General features: G+C 43.9%; 1 protein-coding gene across 2 annotated transcripts in view; it reads left to right on the plus strand.

Annotated features, from left to right (window-relative positions):
* plpp3 (phospholipid phosphatase 3) overlaps positions 1-10,266 on the plus strand; it is a 43,494-nt gene extending 33,228 nt beyond the window's left edge. The window contains exons 6-7 of one of the 2 annotated variants that reach the window (XM_074668888.1): positions 186-362; positions 8,031-10,266. In XM_074668888.1, coding sequence (XP_074524989.1) covers positions 186-362; positions 8,031-8,159 — 306 coding nt within the window. In that variant the 3' untranslated portion in view covers positions 8,160-10,266. The remainder of the gene's footprint in view (positions 1-185; positions 363-8,030) is intronic. The other variant, XM_074668887.1, reaches the window with a different exon arrangement.
* The last annotated feature ends 5,993 nt before the right edge of the window (positions 10,267-16,259 follow it).

Here is a 16,259-nt window from a genome sequence, read left to right on the forward strand (position 1 = left end):
CACACACACACACACACACACACACACACACACACACACACACACACACACACACACACACACACACACACACACACAAACACACAAACACACGCACACAAACACACGCACACATACAGAGCCAAAGGTGGATGCTGTCATTGGAGGATGTTTTTAGATCTGCTCTCTGTTCTTCAACCCCACAGTTTTACCTCCAGTCCAGGTTCACCTGGCGTGGTGCTCGTCTGCTCCGCCCACTGCTCCAGTTCACCCTGCTGATGATGGCGTTTTACACTGGCCTGTCCCGTGTCTCCGATCACAAACACCACCCAACCGATGTGCTGGCCGGCTTTGTGCAGGGAGCCCTGGTAGCTTACTGCATAGTAAGTGCAACACACACACACATACACGCTCACACTTCACACCTGTTCACTAAACACGGCTGTCCTCTCTGCACCCTGATACATCCTAATGACAGATGGAGGGGACGTTTACACGACAACGGTTTTAGGGTGAAACACAAAAGTTTTGTTGTGGTTCAGCCTCGCATTTACACGGAAACGGTGTTTCATCCGACCTAAAACACAAACTTTTGAAAACGGCCTCAGAGCGGGATTTTTCTGAAACGCTGCCGACACCGTTGCCGTGTAAACAGTAAGCCGACGTTTTCAGTGGAAACGCTGACGTCACACTCTGCCTCGCGCGTGCATACAACAGGACAACACTACCGTTGTTACGATCCTCGTGAACCACCATGTTGTGCTTGTGCTGAACACTCTGCTGTATCTGCTGACTGTCTTTCAACAAAATGTGCATCTTTTACTCCACTTTTTAACTTAGTATTCCCAAATTCACCAGATGACTCATCAACTCATCTTTGGTGGAGATCTCCCAAGCGGCTTCTGGACAAGACAGTTATAGCACCACCTGCAGGCCTGGCATACTTACTACAGCATTTTCAGTCCATCAGCGTTTCCGTGTAATAGCAGATTTTTTTCACTGCGTTTTCACAGCATTTTAGCTTTTTCAGATGAAACGTTTTCGTGTAAACGGGGCCTGAGAGAGAGAGCCCATCAGACCATCAGGGGGGTTTTCAGACCCTGCTCCTCCATTCCCAGCTCAGAGAGAGACGTTTATCAGTCAGCTCCAGGAGAGCAATCTGTTATGCACTGCTAACAGTTAAAAAGAATAAAGATGAGCCGGACTGTAGAGGATGATGTAATAATAATAATAATAATGCATTTTATTTATATTGCACTTTACACAAATTAAAAACAATGTGTAAACATTTCAGTGTAAACAGGGATTTGATAAATTAGCAGAGCAGATCTGGAGACGTTGAGTGAAGTGTTTAAATTTAAAGCAGTATTTAGCTCAGCTGCTCTGTGCCGCATGACGAGAATCTGGTTCTCTGTAATGAAGAACACATGGAGCAAGGCCCTGCTTCAGGACAGTGTGTGTGTGTGTGTGTGTGTGTGTGTGTGTGTGTGTGTGTGTGTGTCTGTGTGTGTGTCTGTGTGTGTGTGTGTGTGTGTGTGTGTGTGTCTGTGTGTGCGTGCGTGCGTGTGCGCGTGCGTGCGTGTGTCTGTGTGTGTGTGTGTGTGAGTGTATTGGTGTCTTCACTACTTCAGTTACATTTTGTTGCAGAACTTGCCAAATGATTTTCGTAACCCTGAATGAGCTTAAAGGAGCCAAGATAAATTAAATTCAGGTCAGGAGAAAAAATGGGGAGAGGGGAGAGTTGGGGAGAGATGGAGGGGGGCTTTGAAACAGGGATAAGCTCTCTTCGGGTTTTTATTTGGTGGCTTTGGTTTTATCAGAACAGCAGGACCCTACTTTGCACTGCTACCCCTGGGAAAGCACTGTGGAAACACACTCACACACACACACACTTTACCTTTCCATCAAACCCTGACTGTGGAAAGGATTAGATTCATAAAATCTGCAATCTGAATTGTGGCACCTACACAGACTTTGGCACTGGTATCACACTCTGAACACACACACACACACACACACACACACACACTATACACACAAGCACACATACACATACTGTACACAGCAGGGTTACAGAATTACTGAACCATGGGCTGAAATATGCCAGAAACAAAGCCTGTGGCACTCTGACGTCACTCCTTACATGAAAATAAAATTGAGCTGGACCTTAGAGAGAAGGAGGGAGGAACCTTGTCTGAATTTTGGCTTGGGACGTGCTCAGGTTCCCATCCAGCTTGGCATTTAGGCAGGCACACACACACACACACACACACACACACACACACACACAGAGGGGCCGTTTACACGACAATGGTATTAGGGTGAAACGCAAAAGTTTTGTTGAGTTTCAGCCTCACGCTTACACGGAAACAGTGTTTCAGCCAACCTAAACCACAAACCTTCAACAACGGCCTCCAGACTGGGAATTTTCTGAAACGCTGCCGACACCGTTGCCGTGTAAACATTAAGCTGGCGTTTTCAGTGGAAACGCTGTCGTCAAACTCCACAAGTGCATACAACAGGACAACACATTCTTAGGATTGCTGCGAACGACCGTGCTGTGCTTGCTCCGCAGAGATTCTGTCACTCCTGTTCCTGTGTATCTGTGTGTTTGGCTGCACAGTGCCCGCCCCCTCTGTCCACCATTATGTACTGTAAGACTATAGAACGGCGTTTTAATGTCGTGTTAGTTGCTTTTTTGAGAGATAAACAAAGATAAATGGAACTGTTATTTCACATGTCCACCATTATCTAATGTAAGACTATAATACGGCGTTTCAACGTTGTGTAAGTTGCTCATTGTGTGTTTACAGTTGTGTGTGTTTAATGTTTGACTTCTTTATTTAGTATTGTGTTTACAGCTTGTTCTTATTTATCATTTGTTAATACTACAGTTCTTATGTTGACAGTTTTATAATTTAAGTTCCTTGTTTTAATTTAATAGTGTTCTGTCTCTGTCTTGAATCATATGGGTATTAAAATAATTTGTGTTCATATACAGCATATATCCTGTGTATATCAATGAATTTATTATATATATCAGCCAATATATGGGATATTGGTCAATTTATTGGATATCGTTTTTTGGAAGGGGCATCGGCTCCAAAAATCCCAAATCGATCTGGCTCTAGTACCGAACTGTACTGATCCAAAACAGACTGCTTGGTGGAAACAGGGCTTGAGAGGAACAATCTGTGCCTGTTACCTTGATCCAGTGATGATTATGCTGCGGATGGTTTACCTGCTAAAGACACCTACTGCACATGCTCAGAGAGTTTGTGGTCCTTTCCCTATGGGGCCCATCATAAAAAACAAAAACAGTACCAAGCTTTAAGCTGTCAGAATAACACCAACACCTGAGTGTTAAAACTAAAAAACGCATGATCATAGTTCTATGTCAGTCCCAGTGTGGCTGTGAGTAAGTCTTCCTGATTGAGTCATTGAGACGCTGAAAGCATCTTCGATTAGTTCAGTCTTTGTCTGCAGAGCGCTGCATTGTTGCAGGAGGTTATTTTTGGTGCTAATCCAAGGTTCCCTAAATCAGTGTTTCTCAATCCCGGTCCTGGGGACCCCCTGCCCTGCATGTTTGAGATGTTACCCCACTCCAGCACACCTGATTCAAATGAATGGCTTGTTATCAGGCTCGAGCAAAGCTTGATGACGAGCTGATCATTTGAATCAGGTGTGCTGGAGTCGGGAACAAAAAAAACATGCAGGGCAGGGGGTCCCCAGGACCAGGGTTGAGAAACACTGCCCTAAATGAGTCTATTTAATCCCAGGGGTGAGTGCAGATCATAGGTCACACAGCAGGTGAAGGGGGAACACTTTGTGTCATTTTTGAGAAGTGAAGCTGCGTGTGTATTGAACTAGTCCTGGTTCACCTAGTAAGGAAATATAATCCTAACTACAGTGGCTGAGATGGATGCAGCTGCAGCTATCTGTGTTTCTCACAGAGAGCTGCCTGTTGATCACGTTACATGCTGTTGGTTTGTTGTGTTGGAGCACACCGACCCTATTTATCATGGCCATCTACTTTACCTTCAGGCTGAAATTTGTTCACGCTGAGTGCAAAGGCGTACTGAGGCCTGCCGAGTCCAACCACAGTCTGATAATTACCTAAGTGTGTGGATGGAGCTCTGCTGGAGCTCAGTTGGTCTCGGTCTTACTCAGCTCATAGCCTGATTTCCTCTCCAGGTGAACCAGAACTAGTTTGATATACACGCAGCTTCACTTATCAAAAAGGACACAGCACCACCTATTGAAGAGAAAGGACTAAATCCCCCACAGTGACTTCAGGATCCAGCTATGACCTTAGTGGGACTGCTGCCTGCATGTGAACGCACTGAGTGAAGCACAGGCTCAGGTGGTCATAGGATGTCAAATGCAGACCAGGTGTGAGACAGCAGCAGCTCTTCAGTCGTTGTCATGATCTGAGTGCATTCACAGAGGAAAATGACTGAGTTTGAACCATAGACTGTATAAAACATGGATGTAGTCTCCCCAACATCACCCGTCTGTTTCTGAAACAGAAAATGAAGCAAACCAGCCATAGCGGCCATATTGGTAGTGGCGGGGGCTTCGCCCACAGCTCTAAGGCGCCTGTCCGTCACGTGACCCTGAGCAGTGCCTCAGGTTGGGCTAGCTTGCGATCTTAATATCCTCTGAATGGACGAATTTAAAAAAAATTACTCCCGTTAGTGGATGCCGTTAGTGAAATGAACGACCCAGACAGGAGACGTTTTTGGAACCAGGCTGTAAATAGGTTAATTTCTGCTTTGAAAACGTTTTTTTGGCTTGGTGTGTATGTGACCTTCAGTACTTTCAGAGCCAGCCTCAAGCAGACACCCGAGAAACAGCAGATTTTAGCACTTGGGCATTGTCTCATATTATTAGACCGAAGGTTGCTGCTTGGTTTGAACAGAAACACTTTATATTCTGAGAACACATCCTCTGACCCACATTGGTTTGCCTGTTTCACTGTAATGAGCTGTGCTTAGACTGCAGATGGTTTCATCTCTGGTTTCATGAGCGTGCAAACACACTCCATGAGTTATTCTCTGACACGCATCGGAGGGTTAGTGAGTAACACTCTGGCTTATTTAGACACGCACACTTCCTGAATGATAGTGCACTGACTTCCTGTGTGACTTAGCCTCTTTAGGACCTGTGTCAGACTGGTCCCTCTGACTCCATCTCATTGTGGACTCAGGCCGGTCCAGTCTCTTCTGAGCTTTTTTAAATAGATCCTTTCAAGTGTCAACAAATGGAAACCAGCTCAGGCTGGAAGTGCTAACTGCCCTGCTGCACATCATAATGCCAGCCCGGTGTGAGTTTTGCTGAATTTCCTTGTTTGTTGTCTTACTGCCCTATTTCTTTGGCTTTTTCCTCCATACCTCACAGGACTGATTCAAAGAGACTCAGTTTCTGGGGCTTTGGCCTATGGTGGAAACACAGATAAACATGGACGCATCAACTTTCTGGGAGTGTTTTACTTCCTGTTCCCTTACTTTTTGAAGTCTACAGGGCTGTTATTACTGTTGTTCAGTGCATAATAATGTTCAATCCAATTTATAGGCGTGACAGGGGGGAGGTAACCTTGCAGAGCAGATGGACGTGCCTGATTCAGTTTCTGAACTCCTGCAGGTCCATCTTGCTGGGCTCCATTGACCAACGAATTCACTCGGCTAAATTCTAACTGGCCCAATCAGGGTAGAGAGGCGGGAGCTGTGGGAGCAGACGTGACGTCAGCAGACTTTCGTACTTGTCAGCGTACCTTTAATTCTTAAGTTAAATTTATAAAAACGGAAGCTGTCGTCTAACGCCATTTTCACAGCTGTTTCTCGTGATTCAGTAGTTGTTCATCTATTGTTTCTCAGAAGCATCGGCTTACTTAAGCTACGTCATACCTTGGCTTGATGTGGATTGGTCCGTGGTGAGTGTGTAAATCAGAACGGTCGTCCAATCACCAACTGCGCCTCTGAAAACAAATCGGAAGAGCTGCTACCCAGATGGACTAGTGAAATATTTCCGTGGCGGATATATGAAACTGTTCGTCTAGCGCAGGGATCTCAAACTCGTGCCATGGAGGGCCAAGAGGCTGCAGGTTTTCTTTCCAACCAGACACTCCACCAGCTGATTTCACTAATTACCTCAACTTCAAGCAGAGAGCAGGGACTAATCAGTGGAATCAGCTGGTGGAGTTTCTGGTTGGAAAGAAAACCTGCAGCCTCTTGGCCCTCCATGGCACGAGTTTGAGACCCCTGGTCTAGCGTGTCAGGTTAGGGGGGAGGACTCTGGGAAGATAAATACTGTGATCCAGACTCATCGCATCCCTACTGAGTGAGGTCATAGAGCTCTAACAGCACCTCACCTGCTCAGTGTGTCTGCACCTGTGCTCAACGTGGGAGGGTTAGATTAGCCCCGCCCACTGCACACTGAGAGAATACAGACAGGGTGTGTGCCTGGGGAGGGTATAAAAAAGGTATAAAAAACAAACAAACGCTCACACACACCCGCGCGCACACACACACACACACACACACAGAGGCCTTTGAAGGTTCTGCTGTTTGGCTGATGAGTCTGCATTGCTCCACACAGTGTCGAAGGGCATATTCAGACCTGGACTGTTTGGTCCACTTTAAACGGACCAGGGTTCGTTTCCCACACTGGTGCGGACTTTTCATGCAGGTGTGAATAGACTCAGACGAACCCTGGTGCGGACCAAACAACCGGACCGAGACCCACTTTTTGAGGTGGTCTCGGTCCGCTCCTAAACGAACTCTGGTGCAGTTCGTGGATCTCCGGTGCAGGTCTGAATACAAACCAAGGTCCATCTGAAGTAACTAGAGGATACATGCGCCTTCTGGGCCTATAAAGCCACCGTAACCTAACCGTCTTTGGTTCATACCTGATCCTCCGTCTTCTGTTTAGCCACGCTATTGCTCGCATGTTGTGGGTCAGGACATGCAGAGCATAGCGTCTCCTTACTGCGCGCATTCGTCTTCGCTGTTTCAAAATTGTAAACGGTGTCGTTAAGCCTTCTTTGAAGGAGCTGCTCTTGAAACTGAAAATGATTTAGCAGCTCTAATAAGAGCACAAACACACATGTTTACCTCCATTTCCGGGTCTGTATTCTGTGTGCCGCCTTTGTCAGTGCTGTCCAATGAGAGCACCGATCGTCACACACATGGATGTGTTTACAGAATATAGTCCACTTGCAAAAAGTACAATCTGAATACGAGCTGCACCAAACGAAAAAAATAAAGTCTGCTTTTGGTCCGGACCAAACAAGTGGACCAAAGGACTTTTCTGGTCTGAATACAGCCTTAGTGTGTTCAGGAAGTAGTGTGGTGGTGATAAGCAGCTCAGTGTGGCATGCTCGGGAATGGAGGATCAGAGGAAGAGGTAACATAGCAGCATGGCCTGTTGTGAATGGATGAGGACATTCTGAGGGGAAACCAGTGGGGTTATACTCCATGATGACCTGAGTGATTCCTGATATCACTCTCCATCACATCCTCTAGTTATGACACACAGTGCGTAGGAAACCACACATACATGCACACACACACACAGGCGTGTACATGCACACACACACACACACACACACACACACACACACACACACACACACACACACACACACACACACAAACACACACACACACACACCACACACACACACACACACACATACCACCTTGACCTGGAAGTGTCTGTGATGTCATCTGTCAGTCAAAGGTCAGTAGTGTTGATCGTCAGTGAATGTGAGAGCTCCTCTCCAGCTCTGAGGCTCTGTGTTTCAGTCATCACTGAAGTCATCACCTCAGGGATAAATAAGTATTTTCTATTCTATTTGATTCGAAACATATGATGATTCAGCGTTTATTTCACGTGAGAAAGCATCAGCTCAGCTGGTCACACACAGCCAATGACAACTTCCTGCTGCTCCACAGATGCTCAAGATTCACATGCTGTGGGTTCAATTCTGTGTGAAGGCGTAGTTTCAAGGGGTTAAAAACTCACCGGTGTGTCTCCGTGTGTCTCCTCAGGTGTTCTATGTGTCTGACCTGTTCAAGCCACGGGTGAAGCCGGCCATGCCCCCACCCTCGCCCATCAAGAAGGAGCTGCTGCCTTCATCAGAGATCATCGAGAGGAATAACCACCACAACATGGTGTGAGACACACCAGCAGAGACGCCACTTCTTTCTGTGACCGAGCAGCCAATCACAGTGCAGCTCCCCTCCCATCAGACAGTAGAATGTAGCGACTGAAGAGACTGCTTCTCAGGCAGCACCCTCCAATTACAGAGGGTGTTTGAGACCAGCACAGCAGAGTCCACTCTCACTATCCAGAATTTTTATTTACTACTGGCTAACTACTAATCCACCCTGAGCCCTTCACTTTGAGCACAAACACGGAACCATAGGGTAAGAACATGTGTGAGCTGAGGAGAGGAGGTCTGACCATCAACACAAGAAGAAGAAGAAATGAAGACCCTGCAGGGACACAGACCATCCTCTCTAAACTCTGAGGCCTTGGACCGCTGTAGGACTCTGACTTCCTCAGCGATGGGAAGAATCCTGCAGCAACATGTAGCGTAGAAATATTTACACTATAGAAATATAACTCATAGCACTGTTTTTAAGTCCTTTGTCTGTTATCACCACTCGCCACCTCAGATGTCTCACTGCAGCAGAGCTCTGAGGGGCTGACAGGAGACAGTTAGCTTGGCTTCAATAACAACAGTATCAGCCCTGCAGTAGTGAAGTGGGTAAAGGCGTGTTCAGACCAAAAGAAACCAATTGCAATTCTTTTTATACTCACACCAGAATAATCCAGGTTATTCAGCACACACAGCTGCTAACAGCTGTCAGCAAAGACCAGGGTTTCTCTGATGGACTGCCAGTTTCTGTCCTCACTGAGTCTCACTGTGTCTGACTAAAGTCAGCAGAGGTCTGTGAGGACTCGCAGATGTTTCTGAGGTGTAATGACAGTAAAGAGGCTGATTGATCAGGTCTGAGTGTGAGATGAGCCTGACTGAGCTTTGGTCTGAGCAGCCTCAGGACGAAGGAAGTGCTGGTAGACTTCCTCTGTAGTTTACTGACGTCAGGTTTCACACACACTCCATGTGCTTCCGCCCAATGTACTTTCTCTGTGTATGAGACCTCCTTCTTTTCCTTTCAGTCAGGTTAGTTTGCTCTTTGGTCTGAGCTCATGTTGAGGATCTTTTGGTCTGGGCACACAAGGATCACACCCTGATGCCTATTAAAGGGGTCAGGGCGGTCCTACTGCAGGATCAGTGAACTAAAGCTCTCAATCCTCTTTCTTGTCTGTCTCCACATCACCCAGCTCTCTGCAGTAGACTCTGAGTGTGGCCCAAACCGGGATGTTGCATTGTTAGGGGTTAGATGTGGGAGGGGTGGGGGTAGGATATCTGGGGAGGAGCGGGCTGACCTTAAAACCCATCCAACACACTAATGAGGAGAGTGGCTGTGCCATGTCTTGTCCTGGTGTTGGTGCCATCTATATGGCTCCCTGAACGGAAGTGGGTGGGGTCAGATGGGGTGTGGTCTGTCACTGGGGATTTACAGCCAAACTGGCACATTGTTTTGGGATGATAAGAGCTCCTTCTGCTGGCAGGGAGGGGCTCATAGCCACCCAATCACTTATTGACGATAGTGTGTGTGTGTCTGCATCCTGTGTGTTTATGCCTGTAGATTGTGTGTTGATGTTTGAGCACTGTGCCCTGTGAAAAAGGAACTCCCTCTAAAGCATGTGTCATTGTCTTCTGTGCCAAGTGAGTGTGTCTGAGTGTAGTGTGTGTCTGTGTCTCTAACCTGTGGATTTCTCTCTCTCTCTGTATAAATGTGTGTGTGTGTGTGTGTGTGTGTGTGTGTGTGTGTGTGTGTGTGTGTGTGTGTGTGTGTGTGTGTGTGTGTGTGCTGTTCATTCTTTTTAGTCACTCTGCCATGTTGCACATTGTAGAGTCCGTCCTATCATCTCGCTCAGCCACTCTCTTTGTCTCTTTTAAATATATAAATATGTATAGATCACTAATCTGTGTAAGATATTATGTTAACATGTTAGCCACTCCCATATAGACCTGTGTTCTTTTCAAACGCTGCTTTTGAGGCATCCTTAGACTGATTTTTGTATGTAGAAACTAAACTGTTGTAGGATGTATTTGTCCTTTTTGTAATTTGCATTTAAATAATTAACATACAAATGCAGCTGTTTTTAAAACTCAACATTAGTATTTTTGTATTGTTTTTGTACAAAGGTATAGTTTTCTCTGCTAAATGTACTTACTTGTAAGACATGTGCTTTGAATTAAAAGCTCAGTATGAACTCAGCTCCTCCCAGTCTTCGCACTGAATAAACAACATGCAACTACATGACTACACACACAAACTAGCCACTAACCTCTAAACCATACACTCTGAGGTTTGAGTAACGGCTTTTGCACACAGTCCATTTTTTTCCATCTAAAATTTATACTCGTTAAACAAGAAATTTGATTCCATGTTTGCCAAAACTTTCTTGCTGACAGGAGTGGCACCCGGTGTGGTCTTCTGCTGCTGTAGCCCATCTGCCTCAAGGTTGGCTGTTCAGAGATGCTCTCCTGCATACCTCGGTTGTAAAGAGTGGTTATTCGAGTTCCTGTTGCCTTTCTATCAGCTCCAACCAGTCTGACCATTCTCCTCTGACCTCTGGCATCATTTGGCCATCATTTTGGCCCACAGAGCTGCTGCTCACTGGATATTTTTCAGACTATTCTCTGTAAACCATAGAGATGGTTGTGGGTTAAAATCCCAGTAGATCAGCAGTTTCTGAAAGACTCAGACCAGCCTGTCTGGCACCATCAACCATGCCAGAGTCACTTAAATCACCTTTCTTCCACATTCTGATGCTCTGTTTGAACTGCAGCAGAACATCTTGACCCTGTCTACATACCTAAATGCACTGAAATGCTGCCATGTGATTGGCTGATTAGAAATTTGAGCTAATGAGCATGTGTTTGTTTTGGAAATGAATGGAGGTCAGATCTTCTTTTTAACTCTACTTTTTAGCAGGTGCAACACCATGAGATAATGATTTAACTGTTGATAAAACAGTTAGGTAGAGCTACAGTTTGAAAGTGATTACAAGCAAACTTGTAAACTCACAGCCCGGTGCTCTGAGACTTGACTGTAATGTGGCGTGTCACATTAGTGAATCCTGGTTCTGTCCTACCAGAGCTCATCTACCAACTCCAACCTCACCAATCAGAGCTAACTTTACCTCACTCTTCATTTTATAGATAGACTCTCAAGTTTGAACAGACCACTGCAGAAAAACTGCTCACTGTGGGTTGGAATAAATATTAGCACAGTTTAACCTATGTTTTAGCCTATATTTCATGTTTTTGCCTTAAGCTTGTGTTTTAGCCTTTAGTCTGTGTTTTAGTCTTCAGCCCATGTTTTAGACTTAAGCTTGTGTTTTAGCCCTCAGTTCGTATTTAAGCATCTAGCTTGTTTTAGCCTTAAAGGTACAATGCATGTTATTTAGCCACATCTAAAGGTGAGGTTTTAGATTGCAGCACTCTGGCGCTCCCCCCTCCCTGTCGGAGAACTTCTGGAGCTATGGTGGTCTTCCAAGGACAAAAAAGGACATGGCGTTGTCAACAAGTGCTTCCAGCGTATCGCAAAACTCAAGTGATGAGGTGCAGATGTATATTTTTACTTGGTTAGGGTTACAGCTTACAAGTTACAGAACAATTTTAAGTGTTTTACTGTTTCGGTAATACATGCTAACATTAGCAACGTAATGCATGCTCGGCTCCACTCTCTCTTTCTCCTTCCCGTGAGCCGCCTCAAGCTGCGAGAGCCGCCCTGCTGGAGATCAGCAGCCGGTCTTCATGGATTTATATGAAAAATATTCAAATGAAGCAACAATCACCAAAAAACATTATTTCTCCTGTCTCTGTGTACTGGTGGTCTGTGCGCTCAGTGTGTCTGCATGTCGGACAAGTGTTCGAATGTGACACCACTTGCCTTGCTCGGAGAGTATGCTGTAAACTCTGCTGCCAGCAGGTTTCAGATCACGGCGCGGTTAGAGGGAGAGGAAGAGGTAGGGGTGCTGCTGCAGGCAGGGCCAAGTGAGGGAGAGGATCAAGCGCCGCCATTGCAGCAGCAAGAGAGGAGGATGAGAGGCTGGAGACCCTCCAAAGGGACCGGAGGGAAGCAACGGAGGTTTGTCACATAAAATACTCATAATATAGTTTGAAACTAAGGCCTATATAACTTATAAAACCTAATGTTTTTTTTTTTGTTTGTTTGTTTTTTCCCCCAGTGACTTCTACAAGACATGAGCCTGGAGGAGCACAGGCAACCTATACCTGCGAGCTCCTTCAGCGGCAGCCAGGGTTAATTTTTGATGCCTTGATGATGCATCAGCTCAGGCATGGTGTCACACCGTATGCTGGAGTGCCAGGGGTATCATGGTGTACTTGTGGTAACTGTAGGGACATACCTGGAGAGGAAATGCTGTGGTCAGGACCCTCAAAATTGTGTGAGCATAATACCGCACTTCTCCCAGTACTGCCTTGAAGAAGGCTTTTTAAGCATTCATCAGCAGTATCGGACATAATGGTATTAGGCCAAACCAGGGAGCCTGGGGATGACAACCGGGAGTACCGTTATGCTGCATATAGACATTTTATCTATTGGCAGCATGGCTCTTTAGGCCAGAGAAACCGCCTTGTCATCCCCAGTTGCTGTGTTTGGAGGGTCAGAGACAAGTTCCCTGATCCCCAGGGACAGTAAACTGGTTTCACACCTGGCCTCTGAGTTTCCTTCCCAGCCCTCTGGAATGTTCACACAGTACCTCAAGTACTCACACACCTGTCTGTTCATCATCAAGGCATCAAAGAATATTTTATTTTTCACATTTTTTATGTGTTATTTATTATTTGTTCAGATTTTATGTTTATTAACAGGATAATTGTATTTGTTCTAAAATAAAATCACCCTTTATCTGTTTTCTAAACTTTTACTATTTTTATTTTTATTTTTTTGACAGATACTCTATTCATGTGCTTACAAGATAATTGTCATACTGCTTTAAATTAAATTAGGAACTTAAAAAAAGGATATTCATCAAATGTATACGGTGTAATTATTGCAATAATTTACTTATACAATTACTGACAGTACTTCTCTACAGTGTCAGTATATTGTCAATACCACATCGGGTCATATTTATTTTATATTTATTTTCAATATGGGGGCAGTTGTATTTTACAAATGCTATATAATAATGTGTGTATTATAAAGCAACATCAAACAGTCCTTAAGCTAGAATACCAATAAGTCTTAGAATAAGGGGTTATAGTAGATCATGCTAACCTTCAGGTAGGGTTGAATGATTTTAGGAAAAGATTGAATTACAATTTTCTGGCAGTTATTGCAATTTCAATTTGATTCAAGATTTTCTTCAAATCAACTTATTGGGATATTCACATGTAGGGAATAATTTTAGGAAAAATCTAATTTTGATTTTTCTGACAGATTCACAATTCACAATTTTTTTTTTCAAATCAAACTTCAGTGCAAAATTTACTTTGTTTACAGTACAGAAATAAATGATACAGTAAGGAAATAAATGATAAAAACCACTCAACACATTATTCACCTTCAATAGTGATGATAAATAATCTGTTTTCATTAACTTCTACTCCTAAACAGAGGCTTTGTGTTATTGACCTGCTTACCAGCACTTTGAACATACAGATTGTCTACAAATTTCCATGACACAACAGATCCTGACTCAGTCAGGAGTGATGCAAAAAAAAAAAAAAAAAAAAAATGCTGCTTTGGCGATCACAAAATTGCATTGTCTAAAATTGGGATTTTGATCTAAAATCGTTCAGCCATACCTTCAGGTTATGTAAACTGTAATTTAGTAGAGTGAACCACAAATTTCAATGTAAAAAAACACCACCAAAAATAATTACATTTGCACATAACAATCTTATTTAATGAGCAGAAGCATATATGTTCTACAATGACTTCAGGCCTGCCAGGCCAGGAACAACACCCATGATTTATTGGTACTGGTGTTCATCTTCTCCTTCAGGAGCTTCGTGGAGGGCAGCAGCTGCCTGGAAAGCTGGCTCTGTTGAAGACAGAAATAAATGTACCTATTAGAAATTCACCTATAACTAAATGTACTCACCAGAAACTGCTCAGTTGTGTTCGCTGTTTTACAGCACCACCAAAAATGGTTGACAATATCTTTTAGTCAGTTGAGTAGAATAGACTGTCCTTTTATCTTGGCTGCCTTGAGGGGAGAAACAAAACATACATTAATGATTTATAACATGGGTATTTAACCTTACTCCTTGGAGGGCTGAGAGTATGCAGATTTTCATCCTAATGGAAGACAAAATCAGATTATTTCATTGATTAACACACTTTTAGCCAGAGACAAGTAGCTATTCTGTGAAATCAACTTTTGTTGTCTGACTAGTGAAAACCCAAGTACTCCCGCCCATCATGGCGCATGGTGAAATACCCCTGATCTTATACAAAGGCACTATAGTACGAGGATATATATGCAATACCATGACCTACTTATTAAATTTACAGCAGCTATTTTTTGGGCCAGGTTCTTCGCACCATGCCACATATCCAGACTGTGATGAATTCGGAGGTCCTTGTATCTGCCTTTGTCTGGGTCTGAAAAGTGTGGAATAAATTATTTTTACTTCAATATTTCAATAATCCTTTCACCACATGTATTCTTATATTATATCATATGAGTACTTACTCATAAGGGCTCTAATCTGGGCATGAGCATCTGTACAGATCTCCACTACCTTTATCCTTGATGACAGTTTGTCAACAGTCTGGATGAAACCCTCCTTCTCCATGATGGCTGAGTTCCATGAAGTCTGCCGCTTGTCTATGGTGGCTACATGTATTATCTCCTTACTGTCATTCTCCATGGTAGTGTAGCTGCAGTATTGAGCACAATGGCCTGGGGAGTCATTTTTTCCATTCGCTGACTAAAACAAAATCCAAAAATTAAAAAAATGAGTTAACTGCTTACAAATAGTCACACTTCCATCGTCTAACCTCTTCAATAATTATATTACATAGTAAATATAAGTTTTAGCTCCACACCTAGGATCACATCTTTCTCTTGGAGGCGACTGAGGGCCTCATCCCTCTTCACTTGCCAGTACTCCTTCACTTTGTTGACACAGTATGTGTCCTGAATGGAGAAAAGGTGTTCTTGTTCACCATTCCAATATTCATAAATTTGAAGAGGAGGGCAATCTTGGCGTAGTTGTTGCCAGACAACAAAATGTTTGTTGACAAGAGAAAATCTCTAGCTTGCATCCCAAAATTCATTACAGGCGGGGAATTCCATCTCCAAATGCTGTGTCCATTTGGACAGATAATAGTTGCATTTACCATGTACAGCACTTGCTTCTATGATAAATTTGCCTTTTTGTGCAACCATACACTTATGATATTCAATGACTTTTAAGACTTACCCATACGATATTCCAGAGGGGAACCCTCTGGGCCTTCAAGGTATTCAGTGAAGGCCTAATAAAAAATATTGAAAGAATTTTTGTACTCCTAAATAATTATTTTATTTCTTTATTTTGCTTATTTTTGTTTTTATTTATTTATTTTACTCAATGAAATCATAGCAATGAGTTTTATATTATTTTTATAAACTTGTCCTGGCAAACAATGGGTTAATATAACTAAATGGAAAATGGACCAATCCCAATTTTCTTTTTGATGGTATCTTCGTAAATCAGCGACACATTCTGGCAGGCAGGGCCTTCAGTAACTGCAACGAATGCCTGTGTAACTCAAGCGAATGTGGACACAATTTGACAATGACAGCTGTCTTAGCCAATCATATTTTGTTAAGTTGTGGGCGGGATCATTTCCTGTCATCTTCCGTGGATTCGCGAATACTTACCAAACACCCCCTCCCTGCTCCTCTGCACTCAGAGGGGGCCATATTTTACTTGACCAAAAACACAAATAAACGGACTCCCACCGAAAAAATCTGATATCGGTCTGCATTCACGCTTTATTTAGAGAATTTGTAGCGCGTTACTTTCACTCAAAAACAACGCTAAATAAGGCTCTAGTTGTCATCATGTCGTAAAACGGCTCTACCTCCGCTGCAGAGCCACAGCTGGCTACGAGGCGCTCGCCGCTTAGTGTATCAGTCCGCGCACAGCATGCCAGATATAAACAAACGCAGGT

The sequence above is a fragment of the Halichoeres trimaculatus genome, unplaced genomic scaffold, assembly GCF_033239565.1.
Source record: "Halichoeres trimaculatus isolate MK-OKI-2021-1 unplaced genomic scaffold, fHalTri1.1 fHalTri1_scaffold_4, whole genome shotgun sequence".
Classification (NCBI taxonomy): Eukaryota; Metazoa; Chordata; class Actinopteri; order Labriformes; family Labridae; genus Halichoeres; species Halichoeres trimaculatus.